Source organism: Grampus griseus, assembly GCF_964374135.1.
Source record: "Grampus griseus genome assembly, chromosome: 4".
Classification (NCBI taxonomy): domain Eukaryota; kingdom Metazoa; phylum Chordata; class Mammalia; order Artiodactyla; family Delphinidae; genus Grampus; species Grampus griseus.
The window spans coordinates 114,539,415-114,560,517 of NC_138997.1; the positions used below are offsets into that span (position 1 = coordinate 114,539,415).

The window sequence follows — 21,103 nt, forward strand, 5'->3', positions numbered from 1 at the left end:
GGAGATTGGGATTGACATATACATACTACTATATATAAAATAAATAACTAATAAGGACCTGCTGTATAGCACAGGGAACTCTACTCAATACTCTGTAATGGGCTATATGGGAAAAGAATCTAAAAAAAAAAAAAAGAGTGGACTATGTATATGTATAACTGATTCACTTTGCTGTACACCTGAAACTAACACTACATTGTAAATCAACTATACTCCAATAAAATTTTTTTAGAAGTCTACAAACAATAAATGCTGGAGAGGGTATGGAGAAAAGGGAACCCTCCTACACTGTTGGTGGGAATGTAAACTGGTAGAGCCACCATGGAGAACAGTGTGGAGGTTCCTTAAAAAATGAAAAATAGAACTACCATATGATCCAGCAATCCCAATCCTGGGCATATATCCAGAAAAAAAATGTAATTTGAAAAGATACATGCACCCCAATGTTTATTGCAGCACTATTACTATTTACTATAGGCAAGACATGGAAGCAAAGTAAATGTCCATTGACAGAGGAATGGATAAAGAAGATGTGGTACATATATACAATGTGTATATACAATGGAATATTAGTCATAAAAAAGAATGAAATAATGCCATTTGCAGCAAGCATGGATGGACCTAGAGATTATCATATTAAGTGAAGTAAGTCAGAGAAAGACAAATATCATATGGTATCACTTATATGTGGAATCTTAAAATGATACAAATGAACTATTTACAAAACAAACAGACTTTGAAAACAAACTTATGGTTACCAAAGGGAAAAGGCAGGGGGAGGGATAAATTAGGAGTTTAGGATTAACAGATACACACTACTATATGTAAAATAAATAATCAACACGAACCTACTGTATAGCACAGGGAACTCGACTCAATACTCTGTAATAACTTATTTGGGAAAAGAACTTGAAAAAGAATGGATATGTATATATTTATAAGTGAATCATTTTGCTGTACACTTGAAACTAATCCAACATTGTAAATCAATTATACACTAATATAAAATAAAAATTAAATTAAAAAAATTAAATAAACAAAAGGCAAAAATAGGACAAGAGAAAAAAAATTACCTTCTATTGTATTTACTGAAGAGGATAATAGGAATATTTTGGTACCAATGAATCAAGTGATAAAAAACTGAGAATGACACACATTTTTATGGAATTAACTTTGAAAAAGCTTTCCAGGATCTATCCAAAATTTTACTAATATTATCCCCCTTGAAGAAGAAAGCCACTGTTTTTTTCAGTCTAATGCTCTCCCATCTGAGCTATTTCGACTATCCAAAAGATCACTGTTTCTAAGGTAGAGAATTCATATTATAGAAGCAAGAATGGTGCTCAGTCAGGTAGATGTTATTAATCTGCAGTGAGTCTCTTAAAAATCTAGGGGTTCTGAAAAATATACTTTAGAACACTTACGTAAAAATGGATAAAGAGCAAGCACAGTAACAAATACACCCGATGCCATTAACGAGTCCAAAAAAGAGAAAGCATCTGCCTGCATAAATCCTGTTTGTGTCCCATGTGAGACAGAAACAGGATTTATGCAGGCAGATGCTTCATTCTCTTTCCTATCTCTGTGGTTTTCAGATATGGGAAAAACCAATATCCGTCATGACCTTTGGTGAACTCGAACTTGACTTCTTTTTGTATAACAAGGAGATCTAGGTGGTCCCTCTTCTTATTCTGAAATTTAATTAAGCACAAGGGAACTTAGTACTTACCCTTGTCTTATCCCTCATACTTCAAGGATGCCCTAAAACATCTCATACAAAGGAAGGTCAGATAATGCTGGATCTTGGAAAGACTTTTAAGGTTCTGATGGCTGTGGTTGGAATAATACAGGTGCTGCCCTATTCCACTCAGCAGGAGCTATTAGTTTATTTCCCTACTGAACTGTTAAACATTATTTCTTCTTATAGAGCAAAACAAAACTACAATGAGGTATCACTTCACACCAATCAGAATGACTATCATCAGGGAACCCTCCTACACTGTTGGTGCAAATGTAAATTGGTATAGCCATTATGGAGAACAATATGGAGGTTCCTCAAAAAAGTAAAAATAGGGACTTCCCTGGTGGCGCAGTGGATAAGACTCCACGCTCCCAGCGCAGGGGGCCCGGGTTCGATCCCTGGTCAGGGAACTGGATCACACATGCATGCCACAACTAAGAGTTTGCATGCCACAACTAAGGAGCCTGCCTGCCACAACTAAGACCCGGCGCAACCGAATAAATAAATATTTAAAAAAAGAAAAAGTAAAAATAGAGCTACCATATGACCCAGGAATTTCGCTCCTGGGCATACATCCTGAAAAGACAAAATCTCTAATTCAAAAAGATACATGCACCCCAGTGTCGATAGCCCCACTATAAGCAACCCAAGTGTCCATCAACAGATGAAATGGGTAAAGAAGATGTGGTGTATATATGCAATGGCATATTACTCAGCCATAAAAAGGAATGAAATATTGCCATTTGCAACAACATGGATGGACCTAGAGAATACCACACTAAGTGAAGTCAGACAAAGACAAGTATTATATGCTATCACTTACACATGGAATCTAAAATATATACAAATGAATTCATTTACAAAACAAAAACAGACTCACAGACATACAAACTTATGGTCACCAAAGGGGAAAGCGGGGGCAGGGCGAGGGATAAGTTAGGTAAACAATAAAGATTTACTGTATAGCACAGGGAACTATATTCAATATCTTGTAATAACCTATAATGGAAAAAAAATCTGAAAAAAAAATAACTGAATCGCTTTGCTGTATACCTGAAACTAACACAAGACTGTAAATCAGCTCTTCTTCAATAAAAAATAAAGTCAGCTGCTACCTAGGGAATATGAAAAAAAACAAACAAAATACCCCAACATTATTATTTGTTTAGAACAGAAAAGGAAAATTTCCAGCTGCTGCATTTCTGAACCTCTTATAAAATGTTCTTTGAAGTCCTCTTCTCTATGAGATGCCTAACATATTAAGCCTGTAAATGTCAGACAGACTAATAACGATCAATGGTGATAGTAACTCTCACTTGTATGCTTAAGGGACACAACTAGTGTTAGGAGACCTGGGGTCTACTTACTTATGTTAAACTGTGCTATTTTTGTGTGCTTGTCAAAGATCCACTACTTCTGTGTAATTACTACTCTGCGCCTCCCCTTCCTTCTATGGACTATAACGTAGACACAGTAGTTCCAGGCTACCTTTGTTCCCAGTGGAAAGAAGGTAGAAGTCCAAGGAATTGTACGTTAAAAACAAATTTATTCATTCGTAATTGAGATTTTTTTATGAGTCTCTAAGTATTAACTACAATAAATATAAATCCTGTACAATATTCAAACATATTGTAATAAAAGTTATTTGCCTTAAAGTAATGAGCATTTTATCCTTTTAAATTCTTTAGATTTAGTTTTAACTCTATCACCACTTTTATGTAAAACTTTATTGTCTAAAGAACGATTTCAGTGTGGGAAGAGTGGTAGGGGACAAAACACAGACCATATTAGAATGGGCTAACATAGAAGCTACAAATCTGGAATTGAACATAGCTTTGTGTTTTTCCTGTCTGAGTCGGGGTGGTGGTCTCAGGCTTGATCTGAGACACACTAGGTGTTTCCATTTAATATGGGGAGGTGGGGGCAAAGGACATGTCATGAGATCTTCAAAATGAAATTAATTTAGATACGCATAAGAATTTTTCTCAGAACAGATATGCAGGATGATAGATGGAGCAAAGAAGATGAGGATCTTCAGGTAATGGCCCTGAGCCTCTCAGGAGTAGCATTCCAATGCCATATCAAGATTACTGTCCCCAAGCAGGCCACCAATCCAGAGAGGGTAGTTTTCCTTGGGTGAGAGGAAGCTGGTGGGGTTCCAGAAAGAGCTCCCCAAGACCTCTCATGGTTCTTTTGATATCGCAGCTGAGATGCTACAGTCACGCAACTCTGGCAGTTATGAATTATTTTTCCTCTGGGGAAAACCACTTAATAACCCATTTAATTTGTCATGAGCCAGTTACACCAAGAGGATGGCACATACAGGCCTGTCAAAAGCTACAGAGTGACCTAGAAATACAAACAAAAGATAGGGACTGTGGATGCAATGTTGGCCAACCAATCTTTCTTGGCCAAAGGTCCTGTTAGCATTATGGAAAGAATTTTGGCCAAGTGTAAGCAGTGGGACTTCTGACTCATGAACGTTTCGGCCGTGTCCCGTATCTTAGCTTCCTCTGGCTCATGTTCTTTGCAAGTCTCTCTAACCTTTGGTTCAGCTATTTTCCATCAAGAGCCAGCCTGCAGGCAGGACCTGGTGATCACATACCTAAGTGTTCCTCCTGAACTATGCCTTCTGCCCATGTGCTATTAAGCGTAGCCCTGTGTGCAGCTCTGGAGAAGTTCATGAGCATTTAGGAGCCACAGGGCATGCATGGCCACCGAGATGGGGAGCCTACTCTGTGTGTGGCTTGTTACAGATGGCTGTGCCCCTCTTTTCTGAGAGTTAGGTGGAGCTCTGCTGAGTCAGAGTTTCAAAAACAATGACAAGCTCAACTGAGCAAGGACCTAGACTCAGAGCAGATGTTTCCAAGTTCTAACAAAACAAAATCTCAGCAGGTTTTAATATAATTCAAACAGTAGTCACTCAAAGATTTTGGCACACAAAGCAGGTTGGTGGCTCTCTTCCCCTTACTTATTCTAGTAAACCGTAGCCCTGGAATTCACTGAAATGAGCTCATTGTTCTCTGCTGAAACAGAAAGCCCTTCTCGCTATTAAGAGTCTAGTGAAGGGGGAATGTTAGTGTTTAACAGGCACAGAGTTTTCCGTTGGGGAAGATAGAAGTGCTGGAGATGGATGGTGGTAATGGTTGCACAACACTGCAAACGTCCTTAATGCTGCAGCCTTGTACACTTAGAAATGGCAAAGCTTATGTATGTTTTGCCACAATAAAAAACTACTTCAGTGAAAACTGCAGGCATGCAGGTTTTTGGGGGGAAATAGAGTTTCAGTATTGAACATTGAAGAACTGTGCTTTTTTCTCACAAGACCTTTTCTTTCTGGTACACATAGGGAGTCCAGAATCTTAAAGAATTGAAAAGAAGAATTGGGGACCTAAAAATAAGAAAAGTTCTAAGTAATCCAAATGCATAAAGCTTTCTTGATTAAATAGTAGTGACAAAGTTTTCTAAGAGTGAAAAACAGGGAAGGAATTTAACTTCTCAAACGAACAAAAAACCATCCAAGCACACATGTTCACTAAATTAGATGAACTGATTTTTGGATCTGTTTTGATTCAGCAATTTACTTTGGGAAGACTGCTATCAAGTAAGCTCCAGGATATTTGAAAGAGAATAAGTCATATTTTAGAAATGAAAAAGGGGACTCAGACCATGAAAATATCGGATCTGAAATTACATGAAGAATTGGTGTCACACTAGCCTCATTATTTTTGAGCTGTGTCAAGTTTGGGATTTAATTTTTTTTCAGCTCTTACCCCATTGTCAATACTTCAATCCCACGTTTGAAGTGTGAAGGAATGGATTGTTTGATATCCAACCTATAAACTATTGTGGTGAATGAGGCTTCTCCAGGGAAAGCAATGATCAAGCCAGTGGCACAGGGGACTAGAGTACAGCTCCTTTGGGCTCAAGACGGAACAGAATTGTGTCCAATTACAAGGTCTACATGGGGGCAGGAGGGAGTGGCATGTTCGGGCCTAGATTAGTTAAGACAGGTGATTCACTAACATCCTCAGGACCAACAACACTCCAACAAGACAGAGGATTATAGCACAAGTACCTCTGAGTGATGCACTAACAGTGCTCATCCACGAATCCTAACTTGTCCACCACCTTAAGACGTTGGTGTCCATCGGGCGTGGAAGCTGGGAGGACAGACGGCACAGGGCTACTTACGTCTTTGAAGGAAAATGACCACTATGAATGGGTTGGGTGGCTCTTCAATATGTTATTCCTTCAAAAAGTAGAAGGGACTATTTTATTTGCAAGTCCCTCAAACACAACTGGGTAAAACTCAGAACACAGACAAGCAGTCCTGGCAGGGAAAGGCACTTCTAGAAGCAAAGACTGAAGTAGCTCCTTTGCAATTTGAGGCTTAAAGGCCAGAAGCATAGAGGCACCTTTTCTGATTTAAAAAAAAAAGTACTTGTTGAGGGTAGGGAGGTGGAAATTTTAAAGGTGCTCAGGGGTGGTATGTAAGGGGAGTCAAGTTTCATGCATTTACTGTATTCATGTATCTGTAGTCAATTCTTCATCAAAAACACAGGAGGGATTCATAAGGATACTTATTATACAGCATAAAGTATAGGGGTCAAGGGGATATGATATCGCTCAGTTTGAATAATTCTCTAACTTTAATAATGTATGAATTTATTTTAAAGGAAACGTCACAAAAACCCAAGAGAAAAAATACATGCTCACGTTCTCAGACCAACACCAGTTCCAGAAAAAGTGATCTGACTCAGAGACTCTATGACTCTAAATGAAGAAAGAATCACTATGAGAAATGTAGCTGGCAAGACAATCTTTTCTTTTATTCATACATGAAGACACAAAATTAAAATATCGTCATAGAATTTTGAAATTCCTAAAAACATCTGTAGGCTTTTAGGCATTGTCTGTAGCTCCAAGTCTGAAAAACACTTCTCTGGCCTAAGACGTTGCAGCTAGTGGTCCTAATTCAAATACTAAAAATAGTTGCCTGGGGGCCTGGTTCATTAAATTCATATTATAAATTTCTTTTTTTGATAAAGTAGCAATTCCATTTCAATGTTTTAAATGCCTGGCCCATGATAGGTGCTTAATATAAACTTATTAAAGGACCCACACACATATGGTCAACTAATCTTTGACAAAGGAGGCAAGAATATACAATGGGAAGGGGTGTGGGGAAGTTGGACAGCCACATGTAAATCAATGAAGTTAGAACACACCCTCTCACCATACACAAAAATAAACTCAAAATGGCTTAAAGACATAAATATAAGACATGACACCATAAAACTTAGGCAAAACATTCTCTGACGTAAATCTTACCAATATTTTCTTACGTCAGTCTCCCAAGGCAATAGAAATAAAAGCAAAAATAAACAAATGGGACCTAATCAAACTTACAAGCTTTTGCACAGCAAAGGAAACCATAAACAGAACGAAAAGACAACCTACAGACTGGGAGAAAATATTTGCAAACGATGTGACCAACAAGGGCTTAATCTCCAAAATATACAAAGAGCCCGTACAACTCAACAACAAAAAAACAACCCAATTGAAAAATGGGCAGAAGATGTATATAGACATTTCTCCAAAGAAGACATACAGATGACCAACAGGCACATGAAAATATGCTCAACACCGCTAATTATTAGAGAAATGCAAATTGAAACTGCAATGAGGTACCACCTCATACCAGTCAGAATGGCCATAATTAAAAAGTCTATAAATAACAAATGCTGGAGAGTATGTGGACAAAAGGGAACCCTCCTACACTGTTGGTGGGAATGTAAATTGGTATAGCCATTATGGAGAACAGTATGGAAGTTCCTTAAAAAACTAAAAATAGAGCTACCATATGATCCAGCAATCCCACTCTTGGGCATATATTCAGACAAAACTATAATTCAAAAAGATACATGCATGCCTATGTTCATAGCAGCACTATTCACAATAGCCAAGACATGGTAACAACCTAAATGTCCATCAACAGATGAACAGATAAAGAAGATGTGGTACATATATACAATGGAATACTACTCAGCCATAAAAAGAACAAAATATTGCCGTTTCCAGCAACATGGATGGAACTAGAGATTATCATACTAAGTGAAGAAAGTCAGAAAGAGAAAGACAAATACCATATGATATCACTTATATGTAGAATCTAAAATATAACACAACTGAACTTATCTACGAAACAGAAACAGACTCACAGATATAGAGAACAGACTTGTGGTTACCAAGGGGAAGGGGTGGGAGGGGGAAGGATGGAGTGCGAGTTTGGGGTTAGCAGATGCAAACTATTATATATAGAATGGATAAAAAATGAGGTCCTATTGTATAGCACAGGGAACTATATTTAAAATCCTGTGATAAACCATTATGGAAAAGAATATATAAAAAAAGAATGTTTAGGTATGTATAACTAAATCACTTTGCTGTATAGCAGAAATTAACACAACATTTTAAATCAACTACTTATTTTTCAATGAAAAATAAATTTAAAAAATTTATTAAAGGAATAAATGAATGAATCCATACTAATGCATTTCACAAGACTGTTTTCATAGGCTCTGTGTGTGAGCGCTGAAGTTTTTTCCCCCCGCTGCTCTTCCTTTGTCTTTGACCTGGGAAGACAGTGGTCAAACCAACAGTTCAAACCAACTGTCAGCACTCTGTAGGCATCAGGTTACAGCCTGCGGCGGAGAGTGGCTATAGGTGGCGGATGCACACATGGGAGACACGTCATATCCATTGTGAACAGACACAGACACAAACTAGGGGCACCTTTCAGAAAGACTTGATAGCTAATACTGCAGGGGACTTATAGTGAAATTACAACCTCTAACCCCCTTTTTAGGAGCAACAGGAGACGGAACACAATCTATAAATAAAAATTTTGAATGAAATAAGCCAATTCTTAATTCCAGATAAAACATTAAGAAACCCAGAGGATGGACAGGCGTCCCCTAAGGATATGTACCAGTTTGTGAGATGCTGGCCAGCACTGCTCATGGATGAACTCAGAGCTTATTATCACTGGTGGATCCCTTTCTCTGGCAATAGAGAGATTTTCCTGGGGAACCGTGTCTGTGTCAAACACTTGCTACTTAATTTTTCACTGTTTCTGCTAACTTGTGCCACACTTATATTGACTATTAAAGAGTTAAAGGAAAAAACTTAGGAATCTACATATATAGATATTGGATTAATTTCTAGCCCCAGTATTTTGGATTAATTTCTAGAAGATGAACTACATTTCCCTAAGGCCTATTTCTTTGATGATTAAAATTAAACAACACCAGAAACTAACCCTTACTATTTCGTTAATGAGAACATGAGGATACCCAAACAAAAAGCTGAATTTCCTAGTCTGCGTCCAAACTCCAGAGCTGAAATTACACTTCGATGTGGGACTGGGAAATAGCTGTGTGGCTAACTTTTCCCAATATTCTAATATTAGCTCAGCTGTTAATGGCCTCAGAGAAGGGGCTGGGTAGATATTATAAGCCTCTGCAAGTGTGTTTTCAGTAAGGCTTGGATACGTGCATGTTCTATGTAAACTATTCTGCTCTTCATATTCAATGTACAATTATTTAAAAGGAGGGAAGGAGGGGAGAGAAAAAAAACAGTGGAAGTTAGTCAAGAACGCAAATTCATTCATTGTAACTTTCCTGCAACCAGTAAAACAGGACCTTCAAATTATTTCTTTGTTCGTTTTTCCATAAATATTGTGGGTGTGTAGCTACAAAGGGGTGGGGGTTTGGGGGAGGAAATGTAAGGAGAGAAGACACTCACCTAGTTCGGGTGCTTTGCTTAGCACAAATGCATAAGCCCAGAATTTGCTGACAGGTCCATTGTAAAAACCCTGGTCACAAACTGAATGCTTCAGGCCTTTGGTCATCAAAATGTACACCATATAAGCACCAGTTCGAAGAGCACCGAATATACTTCATAATGAAAAGAGAAAAGAAACAACATTCAGGAAAATAATTTCACATCTGACATTAACCATTCTTAGAAGACTGCCATTGGCAGGAAATAGGTAGAGAGGCATCACAGTCATTTGCATTTACCCAGAAGCATTAAAAATGTTTTGTAAACAAAAGTAGGAAAACTCCTCAGTGCTTTCTTCTGAAGGCCATGCCACTTATTCTGCACCAGTGTTCCAAAAAGAGGTCGTGGAAAAGGGGAATGGATGCAGGGCAGGATCTCAAGAACTCTGATAACCTTTGTGTTTCAGCTTGAGAACTATCCCTTGGGATGAGATGGGGTTGGCTGAAAACTCCTGGAATTATCTCAGTTCTGTCCTTTGTCCAATCATTCTCCAAATCGCCTGGCTCTGTTCCCTGAATCTCTCTCTCTAATCCGTCTTTCTCACAGAAGCCAGAGGAAGAAGGCTTAGCTCTGCTCTCAGAACCCCCCCTCCACCCACCAAAGTCCACCCAGGTTCACTCCCCTGAGCTCCCATAACCATTCACTGACACTGCTCCAACACTGTCCTTCAATGCCCTGTATTGTATTTGCCTCTACATAGGCATAGGTGCTCAAAGATTGTTGAAAAAGTGAGATTGTTGAAAAGAAAACTGACATATGGACTTGTTATCAAGGAACGGCTAAGGAAACAGGAGAGCTCTGGAGTGTGTTGAGCTCAATGATGTAACATGAAGTATGAAAGGACTTGGCAACTGGAACAGGCAACGTCCGTCACGTAGTGAACCCTGTACGCATGTGTCCCAGAGTTCACAAGCCACACGCATGACCGAAAGGAGAGCTGGCTGACCATGGGGGGAGATGTGTTTACCCATCCTATTTCTGGCAGCATTCCCTTTTTAGGTTCTAAAAGTCAGTTAGCATAGAAAACAAATTTATGGTTACCAAAGGGGAAAGGGGGTGGGGGAGGGATAAATTAGGAGTTTGGGATTAGCAGATAGATACACACTGCTGTATATAAAATAAACACCAAGCTCCTACTGTATAGCACAGGGAACTATATTCAGTATCTTATAATAAACGATATTGGAAAAGACTATGAAAAAGAATAATATCTGTGTGTGTATAACTGAATCACTTTGCTGTACCCCAGAAACTAACATAACATTGTAACTCAACTATGCTCCAATTAAAAAAGGAAAAATAAATTAAAAACAGTCAGGAGATAAACTAGTGAACAGCTACTGAAATGAGCAGCAGCCTCACCCAATAGGGAAACAGGAGTTTTATTTCTTTTCAGAGGCAATATCGTTTATTTAAAATGCCTTAAGTGCCACTCCCGACTAAGTCATCCCACTAGGCTACCCCGTCCACAAACGTGCATCCACCAGCGCGAACTAAAGGTCAACTCTGCACAGAACCAAGGTAATGAAGTTGAATTCCTGGCAACTGCCTATTAAGTGGGGATTTGGTGAGTAGCTTCTCTAATGACACACGGCCTACATTAAACAGAGTTACTCTTTCCAACATATAAAACAATCCTGCATAGGATTATTGGTATGATTTTACATTTGTAGACCCTGTTTAATCCTTCAGTGTCTCCCCGCTGCACGTAGAATGTAACCCCCAGCTCCTTCGTGGGAACTGCAAGGCTCTGAATGGCCTCTCCTTCCCTCCTTTGCACCTTCCTTCCTGCCATTCTCTTCCCACTCACTGTGAGCCAGTCATTCCAGCACTTTCTGATCCTTTCAGTTTTCTGCCTTTTCCTCTCCTTGGGGAGCTTTTTGCCCCCATGTTCCCTTGAAGGCTGTTCCTTCTCACTTTCGTATCTCAGAGAAATGTCCCCTCCTGCTGGAATGACCTAAGCCTTTATGGATTTGGGAATGGGGAGGTGGATTTCATTGGTAACGTCAGGTAATGGAGATTTTGCCATCTTACCTGAATTGATTTTTCATGGTTTGTCTTTACCTCACCAGATGATGGCTAAATTTTCATATGAAAAGTTGCTACCATCACCAAATTAAGATTATTAGCTAACTGGGGACTGACTTGCTGCTGTGGAAGGTATTATAGAAGTATGGATATGGCATGTCCACTTAGCATACAGAGCAGACACTGTTGGCTGCCTATTCAAGGGCCAAGTCCCTTTCTCCTTCTCCGTGTTAAAAGAACCCTGATTTGGTCCAGGTTCTCCCAACTCATGATTCCCCTAAGGAACGTGACCTTATCTTCAACTTAGGAGTAGATCCTAATTACCTAAGCAAGTTTTAGTAATCCCACTTCCCTTACCAGTGATTTGTTAAGATGGGCACTGACCCAATTCTAGCCAATGTGATGTGAGGAGAGGGCTGCTGGGGGCCTTTTAGGGAAAGGTTTCCTTACTCATTACCACGTATTGCTTGGAAGTGCAGCAGCCACCTCGCAACCAGGAGGGAGCTACCTTGAGGACAAAGCTAAGTCAGAGAGGATGGCAAAGTATTCCTTCAAGATGTGATCGAGCTGCTGAGTTAACTCCTCTTTCAGTGACCCCATCACAAGAGTTGTTTTGGGGATAAAACTTCCTCACAGTATACGCTATTTGGAGTTTTGCTTTTTATTATTTACACCCCAAAGCGTCCCAGCAGACACAACACACCAGAGACTTCAGGAGACTTTTGAACACTAGTTAACATTTGGTAGCTATCAAATCTTGGCCAACCCAATATATCTAGTCATAGACACGGCTGGTGAACTACTTACTGTATCAGTTATCTGCCTTTCATAGACCAGTGGGAGATATGGCAGTGACTTTTGTACAAGCCAAAAGCAAAGAAACACACAAAGGACACACTTTCACTATGTATCGGTCTCTGCTCCTTAGCCCCAGACCTATGACTTTTCTGAACCATCAGTACATTGTAGGGATCCTGTCTCTTCCCACTGAGTCAAGCCCACCACTCCCAGGAAGCTGAGCCCGTCCTCTACTATATTTTGCTGCTAGACTGTGTGCTTCACACATGATCAGAGTAGATCCAAGGAAAGTAACTTTGGAATAATTACCACCTTTTTATCTTCCTGAGTCTCAAAACTCATTGTAGTTTAACTATACCTAATTTCTTCAGTACCGGCACAGTTATTAATCCTTTCATTTGTTAAATATTTACTGGCAATGTTCTAGATGCTGGGGTGACAAGAATCGATACACTGACCCTGGCTGCTGCGGTTGCTGCTGGAAGACTTCCGAGGAGGTGGTATTGGACTTAGGCATAAATACGTCTCCCAACTTTGAGGGTTAGGGCACGAGGAGGTCATTTCAGAGCACTGCAGAATTGAAAGTTTAGGTATCATGGTGACCCACAACATTGCTGGCAACAAGAGCATAGCACATATTATTGTCCCATATCTGGACATAAGCCTCACTCCCTAAGCTCTGAACAATAAGGCTGACTCAAAACAGAGGACAGTGCATTTTTCAGGGAAACCCTCAGTGCCAGCCATTGGGCCTATGTGTCTGAGGGCAAAGGCGCTTTGTTGTGATGTGACAATGCTACTGCTGGGGAGCCGTCGGGGAGCTGCTTGGCCAGTGGGATGATTGTTATTTGTGGGAAGCCAGTAGCTCTGCCTCTGGCACATCTCAGCCACTGTACGCTTTGGAACCATACAGCTTTTTGTTATAACTGGGCACAGGGTCCTTAGACTGTGATACTTAAAGGGAGCAAACATTTTTTCCTCCCTAAGTTACATCATCTTGATGTGATGCAAGAGACAAGTATGCAGCTATGTCCTGCTCTGCCCCGTCCTTACCCATACTTCTGGCGGATGTTACTAATCGATCCGGACACTCTCTGGCCATGCCTGGACATTGCATCAACATTCCCAACCACTATAAGCCACTACCAATAGATTAGGGCTGCCAATGTCAATCACAGTGCTCTCATTTGCTAGTTTAATGACTGGAAAAATTACTTAACCTAAGTCTTTATTCATCTGAAATAATAATCATACCTAACTTGTAAATTAGTTCTATGAATTTTGTAGAACCATATATGTAAGGTATTTAGTTAGCATAGAGCCTCTAATATATAGGTGCTGAATAAAACAGTTTTTATTGTACAATTATGATTTTATTACTATTTATGGTTGTTATTATTGCTGCTTTACTTGGTCTGTCCTTCAATGTTGAAAATCACTTTTAACTCTCATCTCACTTTATCGGGTAAGAGCAGTTAAGTCTAATTATCCCTAATCGAAAGTCAAGGAAACTGATATACGGAGAATTTGATTTGCACTAATGATTATTCCTGTTATTAAGTGGTTTATTGTTAAGTGTTTATTAAGTGTTTTATGTCATGAGCCAACTTTTCACAAAATAAGTGATAGCAAGTTCGCAGTAGAATGTGAAATGAGCATTTCCTATAGAACATGTTGAGGGAGAGACTGTTGATATAGAAAAGCATCTGGTTCATACGAAATTTATCTTTCAATCAGACGATAAAGGTTATTCTAAATATCTAGGGCCTCAAAGAGGCCGAGAGTCTGGGCCATTGTGTTTAATGAGGGCAGATGACTACTTACTGCATCATACCCCTTTTCTAGCTGTTAAGGTCACAAGAGCATCTTCTTCTTTTTTTTTTTTTTTTAAAGAAATACATCATTTTTCCTACCAAAATCTAGTTTTGATTATAACAGTTAATGGAAGAGCTCAGTGGACGGTGCAGTGGATGTTTCCGCCCCCTTCAGCTATGTTAGGCAAAATGCAGCAAGGAGATCTGGAGATCACAGCCTGATTAACTGAGGCGCTTCTCCTCTATCAGATGTTCTGGATTTCTGGTCCAGAAGAAGCCTGTTTCGTCATCATTAATCATTTGCCACGGATGTACTCAAGGAAGTGCCAAGAATGCCCATCGGACCATTACTGTGATACTCTGGGGGTGGGGATGGGAACCTTCTATTCCGTACCACACGCATTTCTGCACTGTTTGACTATTTTAAACAAGCAGATATTAGACTGACAAGTTAAAAAATATATTTTTTAAATAGGTGCCTGGTTACAATTTATACACTGAATAAATCATCACAATGGTACTAGCTTGCAACTTTTTAGTATGAGGTTGAGATACAACACTAATCCCTGATCAACCCATGGATGACACACTGGCGCTGGGACTGGCGAAGAAAGACTGACTTATTTATTGAATAAACACCTATGTCATCAACATCCGCCAAGTGTCAGATATTATAGTGCTCACTGGGTCAGCAAGAGTCTCTACAGCTCATTGTAGGAGACAGTAAACATGTAAATAAACAAATATATGTGTATTGTATAAACAAATTTCAAATTCTGACAGAACAATTCATGGTGTAAGTACTGGGGTCCTTTCTAAAAAAGCTTGAGAGATATGGCTAATCTTCTTTCAAAACCATACTCTGACCATGAGGTCTGACTATGTATTTACTTGAGAAAAAGTTGAATAACTCTGTATTCTAGCCTTCCAATTTTAGTGCCATCTGGAAGTCAAAGTGGAATACCTCAGTAATGACTATAAGAATTCCAGAATTCTGCCCTGTGAAGAAAGAGCCTTGGGTATAAATCATCAATAATACTTTCAATTATTTCTGCATGAACGCTAATAGTTGATAAAACCACTTTAGCATTGCTCCCTTCTTGGCCCTCAACTTAAATGTAAGGTATTTTGGACTCAAAACAACATTTCTCAAGGACTTTTTATTATGAAGTGTCAACCACACTGACCCCCTTCCCCCATCCCCACTCCCTGCTAACTCAATAACCAAAGGTGCAATTACTTCCAGGACTGAGTAACAAAAATGTTTCATTACACTTGTATCCTATAATCAGAAAAAGAAAAAAGAAACCACTTGTGAAATTTTGTCAGTTGTCAAAACATGGGAACGGCTGATCTAATAGTAGCAACTCTTTATAAACATGGGAGAGGCCACTGATTTTCCTGATAACAAACTTTAACTGCCATTAGACTCTTTTAGACTCTGACAACTGTCCTAGACTCTGACAGTTTCCAGAACAGGAAGAATACTCAATGATCCCAGAATAGGTTAAAGCAACTTAACAACAACCAAAAAATTACCATGCTTGTGACAGGGAATGATGGCATCTCCATATCAGTATCATGTCTCTAACGACAGCCCACCTTTCCACACTGATGACCGGTATCCCTAATAGAGAATGTCTATTTTAGTTTGGTCTAGTCTGGTCTTTGCTAAAAACATATTCTTCAATAATAATATAACAAGCCATCAAAGTGTGAAGGTTTTTTTTGTCCAATAAATCAGCAGTTAAATGGAGATATACATGGTAATTTTTAAAAATTTACTTTCCCTACTCTTTCTCCAGTAACAATTCAGAGTGTACATTTTCACTTTTTACAGAGTGATCATTTCTAGGTGTGACTCATCTATCTTGACTGGCATATTTAATTGCATACCTCCATTAGAAAGTTTGAAGTTCCTTGTGGATCAAGAAACATGAGGCTAAAATTGCATTATGTACACACACACACACACACACACCAAAATTAAAAATACATACATCTTTTGAAATCTTGCCATTTGGGACAACATGGATGGACCTTGAGGGTATTAAGTTAAATGAAATAAGCCAGACTGAGAAAGACAAATACCATATGGTTTCACTCATATGTAGAATATAAGAAACTAATAAACTAACAACAAAGATAAATGAATAAACCAAACCAAACAAAAATATGTAGATGTAGAAGAGAGAGTAGTGGTTACCAGAGGGGGTGGGTGAATTGGGTAAAGGGCATCAACTCTAGGGTGATAGATATTAAAATTTTGGTGGTGAGCACACTGTAGGGTATATGGAAATAAAAATATAATATTGTACACATGAAACATATAGTGTTATGAACCAATGTTACCTCAATTTTAAAAAATTAATAAAAAAAGCAAAAAGGATGGTTAGGACATAATGTAAATGTCCTAATATAATTGACATGAGAATTATTAAATACATTACAATGAACACAATACAGCAATAAAATATACCAGGTACCGTTGCCTTGGGTGCTGACATAGAAGAGCTCCAGGGTAAATGATGATTAAGTGAAAAATATAAGGAGAACATTCTATAGTATGATCCAATTTGTGTACATTTTTAAAAGATTATGCATACACAAACTGTTAGTTATAAAAGTATTTATGAAGGAAAACCATTCAAGCTGTTAACAATCATTCCTATTAGAATTTTGTTTCACAATATCCATGCATTGCTTTTTTTCAGGAGCTATTAGAAACCCAATTTTAAATTCTCATTTCTAATATTTATAATCTGATATCAAATAACCCTTGGGTTTTTTGTTAATAAAAAAAATGATACCTTAAAAGCAGTATGGAGGTTCCTTAAAAAATTAAAAACGTAGAACCTACCCTATGGTCTAGCAATTCCACTTGTGGGTATATATCCAGAAAAAAACGAAGACTCTAATTTGAAAAGACACATGAACACCAGTGTTCATAGTGGTGCTATTTACAACAGCCAAGACATGGAAGCAACCTAAGTGTCCATCAACAGATGACTGGCTTAAGAAGATGTGGTACACACACATACACACACACACACACACACTGGTGTATTACTTAGCCATAAAAAAGAATGCAATATTGCCATTTGCAGCAACATGAATGGACCTAGAGAATATTATGCTTAGTGAAACAAGTCAGAGAAAGACAAATGGTATATAATATCATTTCTATGTGGAATCTAAAAAATAATACAAACGACTCTGTATACAAAACAGAAACATCTCCGTAGACATAGAAAACAAACTTATGGTTACCAAAGGGAAGTGGGAGGTGGGGAGTGATAAATTAGGAGTATAGGTTTAACAGATACAAACTACTATACACTAAAATAGACAAGCAACAGGGTTTACTGAATAGCTTAGGGAATTATATCCAATATCTTGTAATAACCTATAATGGAATATAATCTGCAAACAAACAAAAACAACCCAAAACTGAATCACTATGCTGTAGACCTGAAACTAACACAATGTTGTATATCAACTATATCTCAGCAAAAAAAAAAAAAAAAAAAAGATACCTTAAAGGTCTGAATGTTACTTAGACAATAACTCCTTTGCTTCTCAGAGATCAGATATATTAGATGGAGCTTTTAGTCTACAGACAGCCAACAACAACCATGAAAAGGAACAGAAATAAATAATTGAAACTGAGATACACGGCAAATCCTGAGTAGAAAAGCTGAACCTAGTTTAGAACGGGAATGGGAGGATAGAGAAAGCCTCTGGAGAAATATCATTTAAACCCTGAAAGATGGAATAGCTTCCACTGCATTTCTTGTAATGGTATCTACTGTTATATAGAATCACATGGGATGATATTCATGAACTCCTAGACTAAGTAAATGCTATATGTTGCATGTGGAGTCTATCAGAGCTACAGACTTCATGAAAGAAGCTATCTTAGTCGATACTTTGGTTCTCCGACAGAGAGAGGGTGGGCATGTACTCTATGACTGTTCTCCACACCCACCACGAATCCCCTTGATAAGTCAGAAAACTTCAGTCTGAACCAGATGTTCTTAGTAAAAGTTTGGTAGGATGGTTTTGTATTGATGCACTTTCTGATGTATCTGTCTATTACCTTAACTTGTAAACCTAAGTGTTGGGGGAAAAAAAAAAGAAGAAGAAGGCTTAAGGATCTGAATTGTTGCTTAGAGAATAGTGCAGGGTACAGTCCTTGCATCGGGAGTGTGCAACTTGGATATAACACACTTATTCCAGGTATCTGACAAGGCAAAAAAAAATATTGGGTCAAGTTTGAAAAACTAACTTGATATAGACCAGCCTGGCAGAGTGGAGAGTAAGGAAGAGTGGCAAGATTAAAAATAATAACAAGAATAAAGACAACTGGGGCTATAATGGATCTCAATTAGAATTCCCCCAAAGAAATATGATACCTGGCTCTAGAATTATAACAGTTTAGTTTTAATTTAGAATTTTGATTGACTGCACACTGTTTCATAAAATAGGCAGGATTTTCTTTTATGTTACTTGAGCCACTGTTATTATGTTTTAATCTGAGATACAGGAATTTCACTTCCTTGGCAAGACTAGTAGCCTCCACCCCATCAGCACTAGAGTGGAAGGTGGCCACTGCTACTTTGCCCCGACTCTCAGACCGCATGATGCCAGCTTCATTTCTGGCTGACAAGTACTTAACTAGTTGGTGGCATGGTATTTCACATTTAAAGAACTTTACTGAGCTCCTACGTTATGAAATTTGATTTTCACAACAACTTTATGGGGCACCACTCTCCTGGTTATATAGACAAAGAGAGAAATAGGCATGCGGAAGGCAGGGGACTGGCCCTAGGTTACACAGTTACTAAGTAAAAGAATCTTCTGACTACAGCTCCAGTGCTTTGCCCTTTACCCAGCACTGACCCTGAACTCCCCAGTAGGCTTTCATTTAGGATAGTGGTTCTCAACCTGAGTGGACATGACAATCACCAAGATGCATGCTAAAACAATTCTAATGCCTAGAACCCATCTCATACCAATTCACTCAGCATCTTAGATGTGGAAGTACCTATGAGTCCTGGCTCTGGGTTAGGGACACCCTGGAGACTTCATCCTCCAGGCTGCCTTCCACTCCACACTCCATGAACCTCTGGATGAAGCTGCCCAGGTAACTGATGAAGAAATTTGCTTATCTCTGTATCACTGCTGTCCTAGATGAGAACCCTTCTCTCTGAATTCAACCATTGATGGAATGCCATCTAATTCATTCTTGGGAAAGTGGAGACTTGCCCGTGACTAAGGCTTATTTGTTTTCACCTACATATGGAAAGCACAGTGTGCTGGTTTCTGGACTTTTACAAATGGGAACAAAGAGATAAAGTCTTACCATTAGTGACCCCTATTAAGTATGGCAGAAAATTAAAGTAAGAGACTTGTATGAACTAAAAAGAACCTGAAAATGAATGTGGGCATAATAGAGATTAATGTTGAAGCCAAAAACTCACCAGAACCACAAAAGTGGTTAAACATCTTGTTTCTATAGAAAACTTTGTTCCTTTGAGAAAAACTCTTAATCTCTTTTGGAATATTCCCAAATTACTAGGACAGTGATAACGCCAGTGCCAAGACTAACAGCATTGATCCATTAACTCCATTGCACAGTCTTAACTAGGTTTCACAACTGCAAGAGGAAACTTTTTTTTTCTTTTCCTGAGGGATGATGAATGAAAATTTCATTGGGAGAATACTTGAGTTGATGATATATAACATTATCTGTATAAACAGTCTCTTCCCCAACCCAACCCAACGCAAAATCTGAAACAAAAAAGAAGGAAAGAAGGGAGGGAAGGAGGAGAAAAAGTCACTGTGACCCTCAGTTTTCCACATCCCTAAAACTGGGGACTAGGAATGTCCTTTAGGATTTGAGCCCTAAACTTCTGTCAGATCATATTATAACTATAAAAGAAAGGGAGGGAACATAAGTCATAATTTTCTCACTCTTCATGTGCCCTATTCCTTTCTTTGGGCTGTTAATCTAAAAATCCATTAGATAAATTTTTAATCTTTTAAAGCAGCTCATTGACTTATTTTTTTCTGAGATTTTCATCATCATTCACCATAATTAAATGACTATAATCACAAGACATACCAAAGAAAGTAAATTTAAACAATATTCATTTCATAAATATTTATTAAGTATAAATGCCTACCAGGTGATAGGCCCTGTGCCATACCTTACTCCTATTGAAAAGAGTTTAAGAGATCAAACACCACCACTGAAAAGAGGTAGTAGGAAAGGAAAAGATATTCCTTTCTAAAACATATCTTGTGTTAATATATTTTTTTAAGATAGGGATATACAGATCTCCAGGGAAATTTCTGGGAGATTTGCCAAAGGATCACATGGCCTGAAACATATGGTGAGCTCTTTGGCAACTTTATAACGCGATAACGGGAGACCCAGCCTCCCCATCTCTGGGTCTTTTGCATCAGAAATACAGTAGTTCTCACACAGATCAATTCACCACCACCGTCATGAAACTAGAGGGATGGACAGATAGACAGATAGATATTGACTGGAGCCCTTCAATGAGAGCTACTGACTTACTAGAGAGAGCCTAAGTCTTAGCAGCTAAATGGTGATCTCAGAACATTAAGCCTGCAGGTTAAAAAGTGGAAATTGTGAAAATTCATTGTAGTGCTATTCCTAGGAATCGCTGGGAATTTATCTTCCAGGTGAAACTCAACCTCTTCAACTGTAAGGTGTTTACAAATAGAGACCAGATGGGTCACTCTTCAAAAGTGACACACCGGCAGTGGTTGGCAGTGACTAATACCGCAGAGCTCACTGACTCCTCCGAAAGAGACCCCAGCCACAAACCCTAAACAGCACTTA

The 21,103-nt window shown here is 38.7% G+C and overlaps 1 protein-coding gene across 1 annotated transcript in view; it reads right to left on the minus strand.

Moving 5' to 3' along the window:
- ELOVL6 (ELOVL fatty acid elongase 6) overlaps nt 1–21,103 on the minus strand; it is a 137,453-nt gene that overhangs the window by 12,361 nt on the left and 103,989 nt on the right. Inside the window, exon 4 of the mRNA XM_082652907.1 lies at nt 9,551–9,702. Coding sequence (XP_082509033.1) covers nt 9,551–9,702 — 152 coding nt within the window. The remainder of the gene's footprint in view (nt 1–9,550; nt 9,703–21,103) is intronic.